This window comes from Cervus canadensis, chromosome 14 (genome assembly GCF_019320065.1).
Source record: "Cervus canadensis isolate Bull #8, Minnesota chromosome 14, ASM1932006v1, whole genome shotgun sequence".
In the NCBI taxonomy this organism is placed as follows: Eukaryota; Metazoa; Chordata; class Mammalia; order Artiodactyla; family Cervidae; genus Cervus; species Cervus canadensis.
The window spans coordinates 1,242,585-1,266,993 of NC_057399.1; the positions used below are offsets into that span (position 1 = coordinate 1,242,585).

Sequence of the window (24,409 nt, forward strand, 5' to 3'; positions counted from 1 at the left end):
GCCCCGTCACGGGCTGCCATCTGCAGGTTTAGAAAAAGCTGTCACACTGGGGCAGAAAGAGGGACGGCACAGCCTCAGCGGCACCTTCAGGCACATTGGCGTTACAGTGTGTGGTGATGCCTTCCTGCGGGAGGCGTTTCAGACTGCAACACCCTAAGGGTCTCTCCGTCGTGTCCAACTCTTTGCGACCCCATGGACTGTAGCCTGCCAGGCTCTTCTGTCCATGGGGATTCCAAATAACTTCCCATTTATTTCAGTTTGGGGGCAAGCAACCTAAGGCGCTGATCTGCAGTGGCCCAGGGAGCTCTGATCCATCTGCACAGCCTCCCACATGCCCCTCTCTCCTTTCTCACCCTCCCTCTTCCTCTCCAGCCTCCCCATGTCCTCTCCCTCCTCCTCTTGGCATCAAAACCTTACCAAGCACCCCCTGGGGCTCAGGGCTAAATAGGGCACTGATCCCACCTGGCCTCATGATCTTGGCAATAAACTGGATCTGGGTGCTCCTCGCCGGCGTGCCCCTCCAACATTCTATGGGCGCCTGTGACTCTCAGTGAGAGGGGTGGGCAAGGGTATGAAGACCTTCAAGAAGCTGGGCTGCAGGGGGCAGCGAGCTCGGGGGAAAAGGCCTCCAGCACCGGGTGTGTGTGGCTGAGCCCTCAGCTGTTTCTGGGGCCCCTGGAAGAGCTGAGGGGCTCGAAGCGCTGGGCGCACTCACCGGGGACAGGGAGGAGGCGTTGGAGGGGGCCGCGGCCCAGCTGATGCTGGTGTAGATGTGCGGGGAGACCGGGATCTGGAAAGGGGGCAGAGCCTGTGGAGACAGAGCGCGTCGGCCCGGGCCCAGCTCAGCAAGTTCCCGGGGCCCCCTTCCCACCCCGGCGCCCTCACAGTCTGCAGCGGCAGCTGCACCTCACACTAAAGTGCTGGGACACCCCAAAATGCTCCTCCCGAGAGAAACAGCAGAGCACCGGCTCTCTGGAGTCGCCTTTGTCTCGGGCTCCAGTCTTTTTCTGGAGCCCTCCTCTTGGAGCTGGTTTACGTGCCAGCCTCATGACTTAATCATCTCCGCAGATTAACTTCTTGGCAGGATCACCTACCAAGAACACGCTCAGGGCAGCTCCCCCAGAAATCCAGCCTTGTGAGTGGGGGCACAGGGCCCACACTAAGCACCTGCCATCCCCTGGGGCAACCGCGTGGAAGCAGCAACTATCCAGGTCAAGGTTTGTTTCTAAAATCACCAACCGCCCTCTCCAGGTCTCATGTCACAGGGACAGCTGGTGGCCTGAAGGGCCACCTGAGTTGAAATAGCTGAGCGACCACTCATGACCACGCGTTCTAATGAAGAGGAGAGCTGGCTCGCTCTCTAAAGGCTTTCTGACGGAAGGCACTGCTTCTTAATTACTAACTTGCAAATCAGCCTACAGTCGGAAAAAACCAAGCAGTAGGCATCAAAGAATTTTAAGAAAAACTTGCACATGGCAAGCAGAGTCTTCGGTACCTACTACATGCAGTAAAAACCATCCTAAATGCCACCCGCTCCAAGACTGCTTTCCCAACCCAATGGGCATAATACTACCTTGGTCTTTACGGCTATTGTTTAGTCACTAACCGGTGTCCGACTCGTGAACTGTACCCTGCCAGGCTCCTCTGTCCATGGGATTTCCCAGGTAAGAATATTGGAGCCAGTTGCCACTTCCTTCTCCAGAGGATATTCCCAACCCAGGGACTGAACCCAAATCGCCTGCATTGGAAGGTGGATTCTTTACCACTGAGCCACCAGGGAAGCCTGGTCCTTCCTGTACCCACAACGATGGCTTGTGCCTCCAGTAAGATATTTTAACTACTTATTATAATTAATCATAGTTACACATTCATTTCTCTCTCCAGCTAAAGTGTACACTTCACAAGCTCAAGAATTATGTATCTTATTCTATCTGCAAAGCTTACCCTGCAGTTTGACACATAGTAGGTATTCAAAAAACTGAGTGTCAGACTATTTAATGTAGTACCATTCTGGGAATTGGAGATTTGCTCTCAGAAACCCTACTACACTAGTCTATCCCCTCTTATAACCAGTGGTGGACCAAGTCCCCCGTCCAAATCCATCAACCTGGTTACTCAGGGATTCAGGCTAGATTTCTTAACCACTGGATTCAGCCAGATTCAGTAACCACTCATGACAGTCACCAAGGTACAACTCTGGAATTCCTGTGTTTACTGAGTGTGAAGTCACTTTCCTTACAGAAGTAAGAGATGGGTAATTCAGCTGAGGACTCAGCTTCCGATCAGTGCGGTCAGTGGCCTGTGATCAGGCTGACCAGTGACAGACACTGAATGCCCTCCTGGTCCCGAGGCTGAGCTCCCGGGGGGGTCCCCATACCTGGTATGCATGGTCGGCCTGAATGTGCCAGAAGGAGCCAGGAGCTGACTTGCTGAGAGCACCGGAGGGCAGGTAAGACTCCAGGCCAGGGTGATCTGGGCCTGAGGACTGGGCTTTGGGAGGAGGCGGTGGGGGCAGGATGGTGAGGGGCGGGCTGGTCACGCTGGGGGTCGGAGCCGGGTCGGCTGTGGGGCCGCCAGCCGCAGCAGCTTCCCCCTTCATCTGCACCTCTGTGTAGTAGAAATCCTCCTCCCGCTTGAACTGGTCGGAGTCCACGGTGTCCCTGCAGGGGACAGAGATGCGGTGACAACCAGGGACAAGCTGCCCTGGTCCAAACGCAGGGGACAGCGGCAAGTCACAGGAGAAGCCCAGGAGGACAGGCAGGAGCCCAGGTCCCAACACGGGCTCCCAGGGATTGCACCCTGGCACGTCAAGGGGGATAATTTTCCCTAGCCTCGGAGGCTTCTCCTCTGGCCAGATCTGCTTCACGCTTTGCTCTGGTCCTCTCTGGACCCCACGCACTCGCGGCCACACTCTCCGGTAGGGGAAGGACTGTAAGTCAGTCCCCTTGGCCACCTGCAGCCCCAGCTCCAGGTATCAGTGCAAGGGGAGCCCCGGCTCCCCAAGGGGAAGCAACAGGCGCTAAGTAACTAACCACCCTCTATGTCTGCCCAGAACTGAACCATCTTCCTTCCGGGGTGAGAAGACATACCCATCAACAGCATCCACACCCACCGCCGCAGGAGGGCCTGCTTCCCAGCAGAGATCCCAGCAAAGGGGCTGTTCACGGGGCCCAGGATCAGGGTGGGTGGGGCCCTCGGCCAGCCAGTTTCTCAGAAGTATTTGGGGGTGTGGGTCTAGGGGAATCAGTGGGTGGAGGGCGTCTGCAGAACGCCCTAGGCAGAGGAGCTCTGCGCGCGCACCTACCCTAGGTGGAGGGCTTTCACGTGTCGTTTGATGCCCACGATGGAGCGCAGGACTTTGCCACAGCTGGGCCACAGGCACTTGTACATCACCTTCACCGAGTTCTGGAAGGAAAGGAACATGGGATGAGGAGGTCACGTCCCCCCAGTCAGCCCCCTCCCGGCCACACCCAGTGGGGTTCCAGTCACATCCAACAGGACCCAGCAGAAGGCTCAATTGAGTAAAGGGGTTCCCAGAGACCAGAGAGACTGACAAACAGGGGCAGAGAGCTGGTCCTGGGGGCTGATTGGTCTAGAGTGGAGATGGGGGTGGGCTGGGGGGCAGGGGAAGACCTGATGGAGGTCTCTGCAGGAGAGCTGGGTTGGGCAGAGGAGAGAAGGCCAACGATGTGGCATTGGAGAGGAGGGGCGGGCTCCTGGGAATATCAAGAGGAAAGAGCAGCAGCAAAGGAGAGCTGAAATGATGGCCCAGGGCCTGGGACTCCGAGCTCCCAATGCAGAGGGGGCCGGGGTTCAATCCCTGGTTGGAGAACTAGATCCCACATGCTACAACCACGATCTGGTGCAGCCTAATTAGTTAACTTTTAAAAAATGGATCACTGAAATAGGATGGAGCCTGAGAAGGCCCGGGACCCAGGTCTGGCCCCTCTGCGGCTGAGCTTGGAAGCTCAGGCCACGCACCTTTCTTTTTCGGGGAGCTGGTTCATCCAACAGGAAAGCGTCGGGGTCGGTCTCAAATCCGTGATCCGTCTGGGGAGAGCCGAAGGCGTCCCCCAGGTACTTGGGGCTGGCCTGGGGGTGCGGGGGCGAGGGGGTGGAGACGCCGCTGCTCCCGCTCCAGTGCCCGCTGGTGGTGCTGCTGCCGCTGTCCGACACGTCGCCGCTCTCCTTCCAGGGGTCGCAGGCCGTGCGGGAGGCTGGATGGGAGGAGACAGAGGATGCTCGGCACCTGCCCTTCTGCCCACGCCAGGGGCCGCGCGGACCGCCCAGGTCGGGGGCAGGACACTCTAGTTCAGAGTCTGGGTTCCTGGGCTTCCCTGGTGAATCAGTGGTAAAGAATCCACCTGCCAGTGCAGGACACACGGGTCTGATGCCTGGTCCGGGAAGACCCCACAGGCCTGAGCTCTGGAGCCTGGGAGCTGTAATGACTGAGGCCCGAGCACCCTGGAGCCTGTGCGCTGCAACAAGAGAAGCTGGCTCACTGCAGCCACAGAGAAGCCCCCAGCTGCCACAACCAGAGAAAAGCCCGAGCAGCAACAAAGACCCAGCACAGCCAAAGACAGATAAATAAATAAAAATTATTTTCTTAAAAAGGCTGGGTTCCTGAATCTAATGCCGGGTTCTGCTTGCCTGGCTTTGTGCTCCAAGGGGGAAAAAGAAAAACCAACAAAGTACCCCTTCCCTAACAAACCCCTCCCCTTTCTGGGCTTCAGTAAAAATGAGGAATGGGTCCCTTCATTGCAGCACCGTCTGTGGGCGGCAGACTGCTCTGTTCTCGCGGACCCCTCCTGCCACAGCTGTGCTGATCATCACTGGCCGCCAGACGCACTCTGGAGCTGCATTTTGTGTGCAGGTGTCCCCCAGTTTTTGAAAGTTCAATTTATACCTTTTCTTTCATATGCAAGACCTGTAGTCAGCCCTCCAAATCCCCCGTTTCTGCACTGAAAATATTTAGGAAAAAGAATTCCAGAAAGATCCCCACAGCAACACTTGAATTGGCCACACAGCAACTAAACATTTAAACAGCAACATTTAAAAGAAATTTACATTGTCTTTCCAACTACTTACAACGCTGTACACAGCATTTACCTTGTGTTAGGTGTTCTAAGTAACCTAGAGATGATTGACCATATGCAGGAGGATGTGCATAGCTTACATGCGAGTACAATGCTGTTTTACACAAGGGACTTGAGCATCCATGGATCTGGGTATCCACACGGGTCCTAGAACCAATCCCCCATGAATACCGAGTGGCAACCTTACATCAGGACCCGTTTTCACTAACCGAAAGAAATCTAAAGAGGACTTTCACTTTATGAAAAAAGGTGACAAGAGGATTCAGTGCTGGTTCTGCAGCAAGCTGTTATGGAGGCAGGGCACCCCAAACAGTGAGAGTGGCCCCCCCCAAGCCCCTTCCTAGGAACCACACTCAGCATCTCAGCACCCAGCCCCCAGAGCTTCAAACTGAACCTGCGAGTATCTGTGCTGTATCACAACGTATTTTGTGCATCCGTTAGCAAGAGGCGTCCTAAGGTAATTGTTTCTTTGCCTGATACCATTTCAGTTCTCGAAAGTTTTCACAGAAATGCTCTGCTTTTGCTTTCAGATAGCAGGGGAGACCTGTATTATTAAAGGAACGATAAGCTAATCAAAAGGTACTTCTCACTTTAAAGGCAGGGGGAGAGCAGAGAGAGGGGAGAGGAAAGCCTCTCCTGCCCCCACCCCGCCCCCACGCACAGGCAAACGGGCTGGGTACCACTTGGGAAGTCTTCCCGGCTGTGGAGTAGGATGCAGAGGCCAGGAGAAGGGCTTCTTAACCAGGCTTTCTTAAAAGATGCCTTTTGATCATTTAAACCCAGGCAAGTACATCAAAACCTTCGTGAGAAAAGCAACCATTCAGCCAGCTCTCATAGCCGTCAGGAGGTGAAGTCTTTACCAGAGCTGGCTCCTGCTTTTATCCACAGGGAACATGTTTAGAGCAGCAAAGACAAGCTCTGAGAACAGTTCAGACCCATCACGAGATGACAGGAGGCCTGCATGCCCAACAGGGCCTGAACTCGCTGCCCTGCTCCCAGCAACGCGTCTGAACAGGAAGATCACAGTCAGACCTGTGAAATTTTCAGTTTTTATTTTATTTTTAATTTTGTTTTTAAACTGCCTCCCTTTGGGTTGCTTTAAGCCCAACCCAGATTCTTCCATGCCTAGGCCATAAACCTGTACTGACAACTTATTGACCAGAGACCCATTAATGTCTTTTGTTATCCGAACATTATTGATGAGATGTTTCAGTATTCACTAATATAACAAATCGGCAGTCACAGGCATTCAGTTCAGTTCAGTTCAGTCGCTCAGTTGTGTCCGACTCTTTTCGACCCCATGAACCACAGCACATCAGGCCTCCCTGTCCATCACCAACTCCCGGAGTCCACCCAAACCCATGTCCATCGAGTCGGTGATACCATCCAACCATCTCATCCTCTGTTGTCCCCTTCTCCCCCTGCCCTCAATCTTTCCCAGCATCAGGGTCTTTTCAAATGAGTCAGCTCTTTGCATGAGGTGGCCAAAGTATTGGAGTTGCAACTTCAACATCAATCCTTCCAATGAACACCCAGGACTGATCTCCTTTAGGATGGACTGGTTGGATCTCCTTGCAGTCCAAGGGACTCTCAAGAGTCTTCTCCAAGACCACAGTTCATAAGCATCAATTCTTCAGTGCTCAGCTTTCTTTATAGTCCAACTCTCACATCCATACATGACCACAGGCATTAGGTTCTGCAAAAGTTTTCTGGTCAATAATGTGCTAATTTACACCATTTTGTTGTTGCTGTTCAGTCGCTAAGTCGTTTCTGACTCTTCTCGACCCCATGGACTATAGCCCGCCAGGCTTCTCTGTCCGTGGGATTTTCGAGGCACGAATACTGGAGTGGATTGCCATTTCCTACTCCAGGGGATCTTCCTGACCCAGGTATCGAACCTGCATCTCCTGCATTGCCTAGTGGGCATTGGGAGGTGGATTCTTTATCACTGAACCACTAGAGAAGCCCAATTTATACTAGAGGAGAACCTGAAATTTTGATACACAGAAATAGCAAGAAAAGGGGAAAAACCTGTGGCGCATTCAGGTATGGTAGCCTTGTCCCCAAGCCTGAACTTCCACATGGGCAGTGGTCCACAAAGCCTCCTTACCCTGCATCCTGAGACCATCTACCACATCCCCTGTGGCCAGGATAAGCATCCCACTGCTTTCCTCTCTTCCTACTCCATATCCCAAACCACCTTCAGGCTAACCTAGACACCCAGCATTCCATGTTTCCAATGCAGGCTCTCCTTATTTAAGTCTCAGATGCCAGGAGAAGCCTGTCCAAACAGAATGGGTCAAATGAACTCTGCCCTCCCTGAACATCCCTGTCAAGTCTCAAAGCTATGACTTCCTGGAAATTGAGAGTTTATGACATCTACACATGAGGCTAAAAATAGGGTAGCCCTTCAGGAAAAAAATCAGGAGCCGCCAAGGATTCTCACAAGTCCACCAAGGAAATCTATCAGGGAGAGATGGGCGAAGGGGAGGAATGCTACATCTCACATCAGAACAGAAGAGAACAGGCCAAACAGCAGGCCTGCCCCACAATACAGCAGTCTTCCAGGGAGGAATCACTCAAGTGGCTCAGTGCCAACACTGGCAAATTGGCACATAAGGACAAATATAAGACAAAGCTAAAGAGTGAAACTCATAAATTAACCTGTATCTTATAAGTGAAACAAAATGTTAGTCGCTCAGGCATGTCCGACTCTTTGCAACCCCATGGACTGTAGCCCACCAGGCTCCTCTGACCATGGGCTTCTCCAGGCAAAAATACTGGAGTGGGCTGCCATTTCTTGACCCAGGGGTCGAACTCAGGTCTCCTGCATTGCAGGCAGATTCTTTACCATCTGGGCCACTACGGAAGCTGCATATATCTTACAAGAGAAACATAAATCACTCCACCTTAGATCATACAATTTTCTAGGGCAGGGTCAACAGAGATTCTGTACCAGGAAAACAAAAGTGTTCCCTGGCCAATGCACCGTGAACCTCTAAGAAATCCTTGTAACGACCTCGGCTCTCCACAGGCACACGCAGAGTCATCCTAACAATACAGACTCCAAGAGGAATGGTGGATTCTGCAAAAAGCAACCATGATCAGAGCAAGGTTCTGGTTGTTGTAGAGACCTCACCTTCCAGACTACGTCAACATAATTAGCTGCCAAGGGGGCCTTATCTTCCCACTTACTTCAATGGAAGATCAGAAATATGTTGTTATGGGAAAAACCTTTAACAGACAATAAAAAAATGTTTATCAAAGGGAACTTAAGATATCACAGCATCTTATCAGTTAGATGAGTATATGCTAGCGTTGGGGTGTGTGTGTGAACATATATGAATGGATTATACACACACAACCTGAGGGGAATTTCAATCAAAGATTTTCTTTCCCTTTATGATATTTTCCTGGATCTTCTTCCTGTTGACCAACCTCCCCAATCTCCTAAACTTGTAGAGTTTCCTGAGAACTTAAAACTGACTCTGTGGGACTTCCCTGGAGGTCTAGTAGCTAAGACTCCGAGTTCCCAATGCAAGGGGCTGAGGTTCAATTTCTGGTCAGGGAACTAGATTCCTCATGCCAGAACCGAGTTCCCATGCCACAGCTAAAACTCAGTACGACCAAATAAATGAAAATTTTTAATTGACTCCTCTCCTCCTGTGTTGCTGGTGTGGGCCCCAGGTGTTCACGGAACAGGTGTGTGATGCTCTGCCCCCCAACGGGCGCTATCAGACTGCGACAGCTTCTTCTAGCAGTCTAGCCATTGATGACAAGCCTTGGGTGAAATAAGTAAATCTTATCACCTCCTTAAATTTATTTTCTAAGTAGGGAGATTACTTATGAGGGATGCTTTGTAAAGGCCACTTTCCACCTGATATGGTCAAAACTGACTCCATTATTTTCCTGTAAGCTTTTAAGAAGCTCACGATTCAGTTAGATCTCACCAACGAAAAAGTTATTCCCTGGGAGTAAGTTAGGCCAGCCAGATAACAAATTGCAAAAAAAAAAGTTCAGATTCACTATAAATCTTGTCAAAGTACTAATATCCAGCAACCCACCTTCCTCCCATATCACTCATAATGTATCTGGGGGGTTGTGCTAGCATTTTCTTTTAATTTATAAATTTGTTATGAAGTCTTCCTATTGGTTTGCATTAAGCAATTAGATTTATTTCAGACTTCAGATCGTTTCTTCCACACTAATTTACGAGGCTGAATGAGGCACTCGGAAGGGGGCCGTGAATCGGCTGAGGCCACGAGGGGATCATTTACAACTAAACGTTCCTCTACTGGCCTCGTCCAGCCTGAGTGCCTTGCTCGCTTACTCCCATGGAAGAACTTACTCAGGTGGCCAGTGAGGTTCAGTCTCGCGCTCAACCATCGTCACAATGCACCAGGAAACTTCTCCCCAGAGGAGGAAACTGAGGAGAAAGAATGGAAGCCTCGGCCGCACCCAGAACCCATCTGGCCCTGCTCCTCACCAGAAAAGTTGGCCTCGCCCCCGGGAGGACTCTGTACGACCGGGCTGCAGGACAGGGACGTGAGCACCATGGCCGCCATCATCTCGTCCATTTCCACTGCATCCGACTTCCTGGATTCAGATGGGTGAGAGTCAGAGGTTACTTCCTGACACAGCAGGTCATGTGAGCATCTTACATTCCTGGAATGTCCCTTCTAGGCCCCTACTCCGATCAGTCGGTGTGTGGTCAAGTAATAGAGTTAAATAAAGCATTCAGACCTCTCCTCATTCTTCATGAAAAGTACTCAGTTCTGAGTGTCATTGATAATACCAGTCAACCCCAGGGAAAGCAGGCTGGGCCCCATCCCACTGCTGACACCCAGAGGCAGCTCCATTCTCCGTGGAATTCACTTCCTAACTCTCACCCTACAGTTTAAAATCAGGAATTTTATTTGAGGGAAAGGATGACATGCCCAAGCAATGAAATAAAGCAAGGGCATAAAAGACACCTGGCTAGAATTCGAAAGCACTATAATTACCTTCCTTTTCTAGCTTTATATTTAAACTTTTAAGTATTTATTTGTTTATTTAATGTATTTGACTGTGCTGAGTCTTAGCTGCAGCACACACTATCTGCAACCTTAGCTGCAGCACTCGGGATCTAGTTCCCTGACCAGGGATCAAACTCAGGCCCCCTGAATTAGGAACACAGAGTCCTAGCCACTGGACCACCAGGAAGTCTCTATATTTAGATTTAAGGGAGAACAATTCCACTCACAAGCTCCCTTCCCCTCCCCTCAATATTAGTGATGAGATAATATGATAGCTTCTGAATGTCAACAGAATCTGGCCACATAAGCCAATGAGCAAAAAATCTCCAGAAATACTAAAATAAATCTCCCAACAAATCTCAATGCTTTATACAGCAGAGATCTATGACATTTTACACACAATTTTCTTAATCCATATAAGGTTACACTATTTGAAAATAAAATGAAAGTCATCAACAAGGTAACACTAAAGTATGAAAAGTCAGTCTGAAATAAATTTCCAGGCAGCACTTCTATTTCAAAGGACTGTATTATACAATTTATTCTTTACAATTCAGATCCACTAAATTATACATGAAGCAGCTAAACCTAGACTAGTAATGTATTAGACATGTCAGCAGCCCCCTTTTTGAATGATTATTTGTATTTTTATTTCTATAGAATGAAAGATAAATTCTTTGCCAGTGTTCCACTGAATTCACAATCACAAATGTTATTCATTGCTCTGGTCTGGTCTCAAGACACAGAATGTACTGTCAATAACAGTAACATGCACAGACACACACAGATTGTGGGGGAGGGGAGTTCAGCTGCTTACACATCTGTATTGAAGAATCTCGGGGCTTCCCTAGTAGCTCAGCTGGTAAAGAATCCGCCTGCAATGCAGGAAACCTCAGTCCGATTCCTGGGTCAGGAAGATCTCCTGGAGAAGGGATTCTCTACCCACTTCAGAATTCTAGGGCTTCCCTGGTAGCTCAGACGCTAAAGAATCCCCCTGTAATATGGGAGACCTGGGTTCGACCCCTGGGTTGGGAAGATCCCCTGGAGGAGGGCATGGCAACCCACTCCAGTATTCTTGCCTGGAGAATCCCATGGACAAAGGAGTTTGGCAGGCTACACTACACGGAGTCGCAGAGTCAGACACAACTGAATGACTAGGCATAGCACAGCATAGAAGAATCTCACTAGCAGATTTTCTTTTTTAATCTTAAAAGATCGATGTGCACTGAGTCTATACCATAGAGCTTCCCTGGGGGCTCAGACAGTAAAGAATCTGTCTGCAGTGTAGGAAACCCTGGGTTGGAAAGATTTGCTGGAGAAGGGAATGGCTACCCACCCTAGTATTCTGGCCTGGAGAATCCCCATGGACAGAGGAGCCTGGTGGGCTACAGTCCAAGGGGTCACAGAGTTGGACATGCCTGAGCAACTAACACAATATAGTTTGTATTCTCAGAGGAAAAATTCATGTCATAAAATTCTAAAACAGGGACTTTCCTAATAGTCCAGTGGTTAAGACTCCACACTTTGAGTGCAGAGGGCAGGGGTTCAATCCCTGATTGGGGAACTAAGATCCCACATACTGTGCAGTGGGACAAAAAAATTAAAATAATTTTTTAAAACTTCTAAAGCAAAGTAAACATTTTTCATTCAAAATCGATGGTTTTAAATATCTAGCCGGGGCTCCGTAATCTCTTGACTGAGCCTACTGTCTGTTTTTGCCTGGTTTGAAAGTTAAGAATGACATAACTTTTTAAAAGTTTACTTATGTCTTTGTTTTTGGCTGTGCTGGATCTTCCTCGCTGTGTGTGGGCTTTCTCTAAGTTACAGCAAGCTCAGGGCTACTCTCTAGTTTGCAGGGTGCAGGCTTCTCACTGCGGTGACTTCTCTGGTTACAGAGTGAGGGCCCTAGGGCAGTCGGGCTCAGTAGCTGTAGCTCCCAGGCTTCGCTGTGGAATCCTCCCAGACCAGGGATCGAACCTGTGTTCCTTGCATTGTCAGGTGGGTTCTGAACCACTGAACCATCAGGGAAGTCCCTGGCTTAACAATTTTTAAGTGGTTTTACAAATCAAAAGAAGGATATTATTTCTTGACATATGACACATGGAAATCACAAGAAATTGAAATTGGAGTGTCCATAAGTTTTATTGGAGCCCAACATGCCCGCCTGTTTAAGTTCTGTCTGCAGCTGATTTCTCAAGTTCACAGCCAAGCAGAGTAGCTGTGACAGAGACCCTGTGTCCCACAAAGCCTACGTAATATTTACTATCTGGCCCATTCTGGATATGTTTGCTGCCTCCTGATCTAAGCCACTTTTTGCTCTCTCATCATGAAAAACTAAGAACTAATTTTAGTTTAAGCAGGAAAGGGAAAAAAATAGCCCTCAGCCAGATGAAGTTATATATATCACTCTTAACAGAGTTACCAGGGCTTCCCTGGTGGCTCAGCGGTAAAGAATCTACCTGCTAATGCAGGAGACTCAGGTTCGACCCCTGGCTTGGGAAGATCCAAAGGGAAATTGCAACCCACTCCAGTATTCTTGCCCAGAGAATCCCATAGACAGAGGAGCCTGGTGGGCTACAGCCCATGGAATCGCAAAATAGTCAGATAGGACTGAGCGACTAAAACAATAACAGATAGAGTTATGGGGAAGAAAAGATGCCCTTCTAGGTTTTTTCCCAAAAGGATGCCCTCTCACTGCATCTCATCCGACTGGTATCTTCACCAGTAGACAGACATCTGGAGCACTACATTCCTTCCCCAACACAAGGCATCCCAAAGCCCCTACCTCAACACCCGCATATCTTTCAGAGCCAAGGTTCTCCCACACAAACCTCTTTGGGACATCAATGTTCCTGGACACAGGCCTGTAGGCTGGCGCCTGGGTCCCCTGCTCTGGAGGTGGCACCTGGGGGATGCGGCCCGGCGGCTCGGCCAGCCACACCTCCTCCGCTTTGCAGCAGATCTGTAACTTCTGGTCCAACAGCCAGACAGTCACCTTATCCTCTGCCCAGCTATGCCGCTCCACCAGTCCTGTGCACTCTTGACCCCCGTACCACACACAAACCTGGAGAGAGAAAGACAGCAACCAGTGGTCAGCACTTGGGAGTTCTCACTCCATGTGTTCTAGGTTCTGGGACCCAGGAGCTATCTGCCACAAACTGCATTCTCTGACTCATCTTTAGTTCACACATACGCTCCTGGGTACTTGCTTCCTACCTGAACATCCAGACCAGCCAAAGTGGATCAGTTCTTACTGAAACAAATCTTTATAAATTCTTTAGATGGAGAGTTCAAAAGTATCACTTTCTGAAACTTCTTTTTTTAAACGTGGAGTCTATATACAACTAAAGTTGCTATCAATAGACTTATGTTTTCTGTAAGCTTCACGGTAACCACAAAGAAAAAACTCTTGTAGACATACAAAAGATAAAGAAATCAAAGCATAGGACTACCAAAAAAAAAAATTCAAAAAGGAAGACAGCAAGAGAAGCAGAAAGGAACAAAGGAATTACAAAACAGGGAAAAAATTAACAAGATAGCAATACCAACTCCTTACCTATTACTAATTACTTTAAATGTAAATGGATTAAATTTTCAAATCAAATGAATTTGGAAACTGTATCCATCCTCTTGAGTTCCTAACCTGACTGGCCTCTAAAGTCCTATGTATCTGCTGGTTCCTAACTATTGCCTTGAATTGCTCACACCCTGCATTTTCCCCTTCAGAAAATCCTGAGTCTACCTGGAAGCAAGATGGTAGTGATGAAAATGCAGACTGACTGCTTTCAGAGGTGCCTAGCAGTTGGCAGGTCCCCCACCTCGTGGGAAAAGAGGTCTGGACCACACAAGTCTTGAAATAGAGGCAGAAGGTAGAGCCTCTATTATCAGCTCTTCGGAAGGCAATGAAAGAGAAGCCCACTCATCTGGACCTAGCGATGACATGAGGCCAAAAGGATCTAGTGATAACACAGAGGAGCAGACACTGGAAAAGAGAATCCAAATGGTATTCCAACTAAACAGACACCTTTGTCTCTTGAAACATCTCAAGGTAATTCAATGCGGCAATCTTTGTTGTTGTTGTTCAGTTGCTATGTTGTATCCAACTCTTCACAACCCCATGGACATCCCTGTCCTTCACCATCTCCCAGAGTTTGCTCAAACTCATGTCCATTGAGTTGGTGATGCCATCCAACCATCTCATCCCGTCGTCCCTTTCTCCTCCTGCCCTCCGTCTTTCCCAACATCAGGGTCTTTTCCAGTGAGTTGGCTCTTCGCATCAGATGGCCAAAGTATTAGAAATTCAGCTTTAGCATCAGTCCTTCCAATGAGTATTCAGGGTTGAATTCCTTTAGGATTGACTGGTTCAATCTCCTTGCAGTTCAAGGGACTCTCAAGAGTCTTCAACACAATTCAAAGGCATCAATTCTTCGGCGCTCAGCCTTCTTTATGGTCCAACTCTCACATCCATACATGACTGTGGGATGCAATCTTCTCTCTCTCATAAATCTGAGCCCCTTCCCCTTGTTTTTGTAAAGTTGTAAACTGGGGCAGATTAAGAGAAACTGGGCTCTGGCCATGCTTTGCACTGAGGTTCTGAGCAGGCTTGAGCCCAGAACTGTCATGTAGGAGCCCTGGATCTAAGAATGGCTCATTCTCTTGGGAAGCCTGCTGCCCAAGGGCTCAGATGGTTGCAGGGAAAAGGTCTGCACTCAAGTCAGTGCCCAGAGAGCTTCTAGCCTGTCATTTGGGACACCACTGGGCTGCTGAACCCCAGCATGGGGACAGCGGACACTTGTGTACTTGGGGATCAACCTACCTTCTGCCCGGGGTGAAAGGCCACCTGCTGGAGGCCCGAGGTGCCCGGAGCCTTGAGGACTTCCTTAGGCTGCTCCTGGCAGGACGCATCCTTGGAGGCAACAAAGGGCTGGGGAGCCGCCCCCTCCAGCAGCTCTGCCTGAGGCTCCGAGGGTGGGGCAGCCCCAGGTGGTCCCAACACCCGGGCTCCCAGAAGGGACCGCTTGCCGAGGCGCCGGGACAGGACGCTGGCCATGCTGTTGCCTTTCCTGGGGAGACAAAGGAGGCACACGGTCCTTTATCCAGTATCTGGGGAATCAGGAAGATGCCCCCCACACAGCCAGAGTCCATGAGTGTCCATGAAAAACGACGAGTCATTTTAAAGTAATTTTTACAACGGTTTTCCTTCTACAAAAGCTAAACACCTGTTACGAGGAGGACATTGAGAACATCCTGATAAGCAGAAAAACAAATCACTCAAGAAGAGACTTCCCAGAGAAACACCCATGCTTCCTGGACAGTGTTCCAGGCTTTCTTCTACACAATGGTTTACATACTTGCATTTCTACAAAAAACAGCATCATAGCTTGGTAAACGGGGAATTTTCACTTATCCTGTGTCGGCTGTAGTGCATCATTAAATGTCATTCTACAAAAACTCTTCTGGGAGACACGGCTGTGTTTTCTTAGGCTGCTGCATCACTGCTAATTTAACAAATCCCTTATCATTGTGCCTAATGGCTGCACCCTTGGGTTCTGTTACTGAAACTTCTCTGCCCACAGCGAGCATCTTAGCGGCACCTCAGCATACACACCAAGGATCACTTTCCAGGTCAGGATCCTATTAAGATAGCGCAAAGTCAGAGCAGGGGCCTCCCCGAGTGGCTAGCAGTAAAAAATCCATCTGCCAATGCAGGAGACACGGGTTTGATCCCTGATCTGGAAAGATTCCCTGGAGAAGGAAATGGCAACCCACTCCAGTATTCTTGCCTGGAGAATCCCCATGGACAGAGGAGCCTGGAAGGCTACACTTCATGGAGTCACAGAGTCAGACATGACTTAGCGACTGAACAACAACTAAGTTAGAAGAGGAGGGTGTCTGTCAGATACAGAATCCCACACGGAGCTGGCTTCAAAGCTGCAGACAGGTACAGAAATGAGCCACGGTAACGCTCCTTGTTTTACATGTAAGGAAACTAACCCTGGGAGCTTAAGAGACTTATTCATGGCGATAAAGGTTGTTGGTGTCAGATAAATGGGATCTGGTGTCCTGACTCCAAACCCAGATCTCCTCACTGCCTCCTACAGCTCGGGCCACTTGTGAATTCCGGGCTGATAGAAATGCACGACCACAGGCCTGACATGGACCCGAGGAAGACCATGCCAGGCCTCTGTACGGTCACCCCATGATGGGCAGGAGCTGCTCCACAAACCATACATATCATTTCTGCCTACTCAGAGGTGTCAGCGCACCCGCCACGTATCATACTCCAGAAACCAGGGCGCTGGGCAGCCCTGTCCTCTGCATTTTATGGGGGAAGAGCTAGAAAGATGACAAGACCAGACGCTTGGTGTGACGCTCCTTTGGTCAAAATCCTAATGCCTGAGAGGTGGGTTCTAACCACCTGGCACTCTATAAGCCCCAGGGCAGGGGTGATTAAGGGGGAACCCCTTGACCTTCAGGTGCCCACACCATTCCAGAAAGAGGAAGTCAATCTTCCAGGGCCTCCGAGAATCAAAATAGTCAACCAGGTTGCTCTTGGGAAATTCCACCCAGGCTCCACAGCCTGTCTGCTATTAATACAGTTGCAAATATGGAGAAGGGTTTGGCACATTTTTATAAATGTTTTACTCAGAGCTTCACAGGCTAGAATCAGGGAGTATTGTATCTCCATCATGAATTCCCTAGAAAGCAAAGAAGAGGTAAGAAAAAGGTCAAAATCAGACCACCCTACAGAATCCTTCTCTAGGTTTCTAGTGACTTTATATTCAGTAACACTCTATTGGAAAGCTTTGCTATGCATGTCATCAAAAGGAAGAAAAACATAAAGAGTAAATTCTTCACCACTATCAAAAAAAAAAAAAAGGGTCCACTCAGTCACCTACTGTCATCTTCATGCATCAAGCCAGAAACAAGAACCTCTAACTCTCACTTTAAGCACTTCCCAGGTGGTGCTAGTGGTAAAGAACCTGCCTGCCAATGCAAGAGAAACAGGTTGGATCCCTGGATTGGGAAGCTCCCCTGGAGAAGTGAATGGCAACCCACTCCAGTATACTTGCCTGAAGAATCCCACGGACAAAGGAGTCTGGCAGGCTACAGTCCATGGGTTGCAGAGTCAGACATGACGGAGTGACTGAGCACTCAGGCACATGCACACGTGTGTGCGAACACACACATACACACGCAAAAAGAGTTAGTCACTCGGCTGTGTCGGAATCTGTGTGATCCCATGGACAGTAGTCTATCAGGCTCCTCTGTCCACGGGATTTCCTAGGCAAGAATACTAGAGTGGGTTGCCATTCCCTTCTCCAGGGGGTCTTCCCGGCCCAGGGATGGAACCCAAGCCTCCTCCACTGGTCGGCAGGTTCCCTGTCACTGAGCCCCCAGGGATGCCCATAACCCGCTGTTTAACGTCGCTGAGCTGTAAGCAAAACCACAGTGCCACTTAGAGACGTCAGATGGCAGCAACCACCCAGAGAAAGAAAGAACCCTGCTCTTGACCAAAAAAAAACACAAAAAACACAGTGGCCACCCCCACTTTCCACAGCAGGAAGTTTGAGGTTTCTACCACTGAACATGAAGAAAGGGTAGTATTTCCAAAATTCCTGGGCTTCCAGTCTTCAGACGGAGGCTGAAATATTTGGCTAACAGTCTCTGATGATGTTTTTTTTTCTAAGTCTTTTTTTTTTTTAACGTAAAGAACACTTTTTATTTGGTTTGTGAAGCTGCACCTTCCAAAGCCTGCTGGATTTGCACAGCTGGTGAACATGCCCACTTCCGGCTTCTTTCCACATGCGTTCTCTGGCCTTTTTCCTTTGACTGGCCTGAATTCCACCCTGAAATACATTTTATGATTTGCTTTATTTATAGTGCACTCAAATCTTAATTTTTAAAAGCAGAAGAGAAAGAAGGAAGGGAAACTGCCTTTATTAAATGCCCAATAGTATGAACTTTCACAAACTGTATCTAATTTAATCCTCAGAACAACTTAAGACAAACATATGGTCTTTTATTTCTGATGAGGAAACTGAGCCACTGCCAGCTTAGGTTGCCAAGGCAACACAACTATGAAAGGCAGTCCCAAGAGACTGAACTCTTGCCTTGTTGGTGTCAAAGGGCATGACACTGCCGTTAGTCCAGTAGGTATGAGAGCTCTCAAAAGAAAACACTCAAGTTGCTTCTGACCTACATGGTCTTTTTTTCCCTATGTCAGTGAACCTCAATAGGAAAAAAATAAAACAAAACCAAACAAAATCCAGCTCCCAATCCTGCAAGTTTCTGCATCCATCTCCTGTGCTTTTTTCTTTCCTTGAAAATCCCTTTTCCACTTGCACCTTAGCTTCCTACCTACAAAATAAAGGTCAATGCTTTCCTCTGATCTTGTTTAACAGTCCAGATCATTGTTGATCATTTAGTGGTTTGGGAAGAACTTTATACACATATTGCCCTCATGAGGGCGCAGAGAGATATGGAATCAATCCCAAAAGTTAAGGAAAATTTTAGCCAAATTTACACTGGGGATTGATAGCATGGAAGTGAAAAAATGTAGGCTGGGTGGGATGGCCAAGTGTGTTGACCAGCATTGAATCAGGAACACGGCTCGGGAGATAACACCATCCCTCAAGTCCTTCAGGAATTGAGAAGTGAACTCAAACACCTACAGAGGTGTGCCAGGCTTCCCAGGAGGCACTAGTGGTAAAGAACCCATCTGCCAATACAGGAGAGTAAGAGACACATGTCTGATCCCTAGGGTTGGGAAGATCCCCCGAAGGAGGGCATGGCAACCCATTCTGGAGAAATCTTGCCTGGAGAATCCCATGGACAGAGGAGCCTGGGGGGCTACGGTCCAAGAGTTGGATATGGCTGAAGTGACTTAGCACGCACACACGCACAAAGGTCTGCCATGCGGCCAGGCAGAGGTGCCAGGTTAATACGGAATTTGCCAGGGACTTTCCAGGACTGCTTGTCATTTATACCTTAGACTAAGGGTCCCAACTCTACCCCAGTATGTTTCTATCAATATAACCACTGCCTCCTTCAAATCTGCCTTCCCTGATCTCTACTTTCTACTCACTTCCCTATTAGTTCCTTTCTTCGGCGCTATAAACAGTCCATACAAGCCAGTCAGTCCCTAATTTGCCACAGGGTTCTGGTACCATAAAGAGAAATCAAGAAACATCTATTTCAGGGTAACAATAACAGTGTTTCGACAAGTAGGCAAATCCAACTTTACAATGTTACATTCTTGAGTTATGGAAGTCCTTGACTAAAACATAAACTCATGCTAAAAGAGACTTCCTGACTGATGTAGAGGTTTAAGAGAACCTGCTTCTCTTTGCTTCTCACCCTCTCCGCTGTCCCCGCTAGGGCGCGGTTGGCTACCGGAGAAGATGTATTTTGGTCCATGTCCAAAAGGGGTGAGCCCTTTTTAAGCTCAGCAAACATCTTCTGATGTGCTAATAGCTCTTAATGAGGACATCTGCCATCAGTTTAGTAACTGGAACAGACAGAAGAAGAAAACAAGCCCTCTCTGAGGTTCTAAGCTGCAAATTGCCATTTGACATGTGACTGTTGCCAGACAACCCCTCGTCTCAGCACATCCACGTGTGTGTGTGCACGCCCTCACGCACAATGGTTGCTCTCTTTAGCTTCCCGTGGCAACAAGCTATGATGTCACCGAGAAGCACTTGCAGGACAGAGGTCACAGTCAAACTGACTCATTACACAACCAAAGGGTTGTTTTGGGGGGTGGGGGGGTTGTTTTGTTTTTCTGTTTGCTTTTGTCATTAAAGAGGGTGAGGCTTGGAGTAAGACTTCCATATGCCAAAGCGTGGAAAACTGCTGCTTCTCTAATGAACAATTTGGGGACCAAGGGGAGGGGCATCACTCCTCTGCTGAGATTCCCCACTAAACCTCAGCTTTCTATTTTATGATCTCCCCTGGGTAACCACTGCACAGAGCAATGATTTGAGTTTTTAGATCTTTGCCTAATATTTCGCATATTGTTCTTAATTTGTTATCAGTGTTGCTATTATTTTAAATCTGTAAAGTTTTCACTTAATGTCTTCCTTCTATGTGACATTCTAAGCTCATGTAAAGGTCAAAAATGCTGCAGCACACCACATCTTTTATTGCCTAATGGAATTCAGTGGAGAATACGATAATTCACTGGTCCCAAACAATTCATTTTTCAGCAATCCTTGCCCAGGGATGATCTCTGTTGAGAGATGTCTCATGCATCCACAGCATCCTGATGATTAATACGCAAATATGTCTGTGGTCCTCACCATCTGAACCTTGCTTGGCAGAAAGAAGCAAGTTGTCATCCTTTGTCCTCACTGCCCAAATGCTACCTGGTTCTCAACCTTTATTTTCTTCTGGGTGCCTTCTCCAGGAAAAGTAAAAAGAGAGAAAAACACCTTACTTCATTGAGCATATATTGATTATTTCTTCCCAGAGGACTTTCTTCTCAGCCTGGTTTTGGACAGAAAAATCTCCAAGAGTAGCCAAGGGCCCTATGCTAAAACATCTAGGTCTCTCAAGTTACATATCAGGCCCTGTGACACCATTTTTTAAATGTGTAGTGTGCATTTTAGGTTTTTCATGATATGAGCTTAAGATCATAGCACTGAGCATATTAGTAACTGATTCAATGCCAAGATTTCTAAATCACCTGTTCAGAGAATGACCATTTGGATTCTCAAGTCATCTTAATTGTTGTCTTCATCTGAAGGTTTTTAAAAACCGGATTATACTGTCTCAATGTATAACAGTTTAGACTGCTGGTAAAATTAAAATTAGGTGATCAGGATTGGCAAGGATCTTAAAGGCTGCCCATCTCACCTTCAGGGCTGGATCTTCTCCACAGCATCTCCTGTAACTGAGTGTAACTGAGTGCCCAGCCTTCCCATCGTTGAGTAACAGAAGTAACAGCAAAATGGAAGGGGAAAATTAGGGCCCCACATAGCAGTGCTATTTTCATATCCCAGCATATGGGCTGCAGAAACAGGTCACCTGATCTGGTTACCCTGAATTTTCTCCAGCAAACAATAAATGACCCCGATCCACAAATACTTTTGTTGGTCTGACTGCACAAAAGCCATTCTTGTCAAGTAAAAGAGACCATTCTGTTTATGCTGCCCACAGGGAAGGAAAGGGTTTTCACAGTTCAGCCCAGGAACAACTGTACTTCCTCTTCCTTCACACCTACCTCCTCATCTGCTTACAAAACCAGCAGTGCCCTTTATTCACGGCTCTGTCATGCATGCACTACTCTGCGTGAAACGCAGGGCTCGGGGACCTGAAACTCCAAGGGGCTCCATCTCCCCAAGACAGCAAGCCCCTGCTTATCCCATTACATGCATGATTTTGAACAGATGTTGCTATTCCCATAGGAAAGGAAAGCCCCAGATTAAAAAATTATATGTTGTGCACCTTCCCTGGTGGTCCAGTGGTTAAGAAGCCACCTGCCAACGCAGGAGATGTGGGTTTGATCCCTGGTCTGGGAAGATTCCACACGCCATGGAGCAACGAAGCCCATGCGTCACAACCGCTAAAGCCCACATGTCAGCAGCCTGTGCTCCACGATGAGAAGCCACCTCAAGGAGAAGCCCTTACATAGCAACCAAGACACAGCGCAGCCAAAAATAAATGAGTAAAAATGTTAAAAATAAAATACAGTTAAAAAAATAATGTGTTGTAAGAAATAAGACCTACTACTCACCCTAAAATGATAGGCAGATGTCAAAAGTAAGGGTAGCATTTTAGCATTTAGACTCGGTTCTAAGAAAGTACAGTAAGTCCCCTATATACAAACAAGTTCCGAAAGAGCGTTCGTAAGTCCAACATGTTCCTAAGTCTAACAAAGTTAGCCTAGGTATCCAGCTAACACAATCAGTTATATAGTGCTGTACTGTGATAGGTTTATGATATTTTTCACACAAATAGTACATAAAAAACAAACACTCACAAAAAAAGAAAATTATTTTTAATCTTACAGTACCTTGAAAAGTCACTAGTACAGTACAACAGCTAGCACTTAACCATACCAGGTACATCACCGCCGCTTTTACACTTGCTTTCGGATGTGTGCATGCTAAATCGCTTCAGTCACGTCAGACTCTGTGCAACCCCATGGACTATAGCCTGCAAGATTCCTCTGTCCATGGGATTCTCCAGGCAAGAATACTGGAGTGGGTTGCATGCCCTCCTCCAGGGCATCTTCCTGACCCAAGGATCAAACCCAAGTCTCTTATGTCTCTTGCATTGGCAGGCTGGTTCTTTACCAGTAGCATCACCAGGGAAGCCCTGCTTTTGGACATCCTGGGGTTCAAATAAAGACACTGTAACTCTGTAAAGAACACAAAAGTCAACCACTTGTAGAGGACATGAGCACGTGACAAGGCATGCCAGACACGTGAACTCATTAATGAGGTGAAACATGAGAATACATGTTCACATCTTTGAAAGTTCGCATCTTGAAGGTTCGTGTGTAGGGGACTTATGCAGTGTGTTCTTGAAAACAGGTAGAGCATGCTGTCTAAGGAAGCGGGGATAAGTAGAAGCACGCCTACAAATGTGCCGGGCGAGGTGGAGGGCTGGGCCAGCACTGTTTTCCTCCCTGCGCGGGGCACGCACGCACGCACGTGTGTGCATGTGGGGGCCTGCACTGTGGTTAAACCTGATTCGGCTGGACCAAAACTATGTGAGAGTTCCCGCAGGAGGCAGGGAGATGCCTGACTGCTGACTCGGCAGTCTAGCCAGAGCCAGCGGGCAGGGGGAGGCGGGGAGAACCGGCCTCAGAGCACTGACAGTTCCCTCCAGCAGTTCGCAGGGAAAGCTTCCCACCTGCACATTAACCCAAACCACCCAGGAATGTATGAAGGGCACTCGGGTTTCCAGGTACTTTGATACACACATCTGGGGGCTTCCCTTTTTCCCTGACCTCCCAGCAACTCAAGGAAACATGGAGGGACAATTTAATCCCAATTTTATAGCTGAGAAAACTGAGGCTCCTCCAGAAGGCCACTGCTTTGCTGACCTGCTCAGTTGGGATGCCTGCAGCTTTTCCTAGCTCATCCCTGGACTTGTTCTCTCTTCCCTGAAACTGGAGACCCTGCAGCAGGACAGGGGCTCAGATGGAAGTGCTTCGGAGTTCCCTGGGGCCTTCGCCTTGCCTTGTCTGATCCTCACAATGCTGTGAGGAAGGAAGTGTGAGCTTCATGGGGAAGAAGGGATCTACCAGAGGCACTTGTGTGTATGCATGCTCAGTCACTCAGCTGTGTCAGAGTCTTTGCGACCCCTTGGACTTGCCCGCCAGGCTCCTCTGTCCATGGGATTCTCCAGGCGAGAATACTAGAGTGGGTTGCCATACCCTTCTCCAGGGGAACTTCCTGACCCAGGGATTGAACCTGTGTCTCCTGTGTCTCCTGTACCGGCAGGCAAGTTCTTTACCACTGAGTCACCGGGGAAGTCTATCAGAGGCACTTACAGTTATGAAAAGGGGAAACTGGCATCATAAGAACCACCTTCCCAAATCTAAAGCACAGAGGAGAGAATTTCAAACGCCTAACAGGGACTTCCCTGGTGGGCCAGTGGCTCAGACTCCAAGCTCCCAAGTGCAGGGGGCCCTGGTTGGATCACTGGTCATCAGATAACTAGATCCCACCTGCCGCAACTAAGACCCAGCACAGCCGAATAAATAAATATTTTTTTAATAAAAATTTAAAACAAAATGCCTAACAACATGGGACCCCTTAGGTAAGTCCCTGAGTGGTGCACACCCCAGAAAGAGAAGCTGTGTGATTGTGATGCCTGAAATGCTGATCCTGAGACACAGGGGCCCCTTGTGTTCCTGCCCCTCTGAAGGCAGAGATATGCAGGCTCTATTTGTTCACTGAAGTGGTTAAAGCAGAAAAACCTTGTGGAACTCAGCAGTCATTTGAATGAATAATCACCTACCCTGGCTATCCTAAATAAACAGACCGGAGGTGGGGGGCCGGGGGTGGTGCCAGGGGGTTTACAGGGAAGATGAGAGTCACCTGGTGACTTTCCTGGCCAGAATCAATAGGTAAGAAGGCAGGAGCCCTCTCCCAGGGTGGACAGTCGGAGCACACGGCTGCAGGTACCCAAGAAAGCAGCCACCTGGTCTGGGGGCCGGGCCAGGAGTGGGCAAGCCAGCTTTATGGATGAGAAGCCATGCGCAGGCAGACAAGAATGGGCCAAGCGGAAAAGGGAAACAGGGACGGGAAGGGTCCAAACACCCCTCCGGAACCCAAGTCTCAG

General features: G+C 48.5%; 1 protein-coding gene across 3 annotated transcripts in view; it reads right to left on the reverse strand.

Moving 5' to 3' along the window:
- ZNF395 (zinc finger protein 395) overlaps positions 1 to 24,409 on the reverse strand; it is a 48,250-nt gene that overhangs the window by 4,161 nt on the left and 19,680 nt on the right. For all 3 annotated transcript variants that reach the window (XM_043486729.1, XM_043486731.1, XM_043486732.1), the window contains exons 2-8: positions 14,928 to 15,174; positions 12,943 to 13,175; positions 9,583 to 9,692; positions 3,982 to 4,217; positions 3,305 to 3,405; positions 2,378 to 2,660; positions 716 to 808 (exon numbers count right to left, since the gene is read on the reverse strand). In XM_043486729.1, coding sequence (XP_043342664.1) covers positions 716 to 808; positions 2,378 to 2,660; positions 3,305 to 3,405; positions 3,982 to 4,217; positions 9,583 to 9,692; positions 12,943 to 13,175; positions 14,928 to 15,174 — 1,303 coding nt within the window. The remainder of the gene's footprint in view (positions 1 to 715; positions 809 to 2,377; positions 2,661 to 3,304; positions 3,406 to 3,981; positions 4,218 to 9,582; positions 9,693 to 12,942; positions 13,176 to 14,927; positions 15,175 to 24,409) is intronic.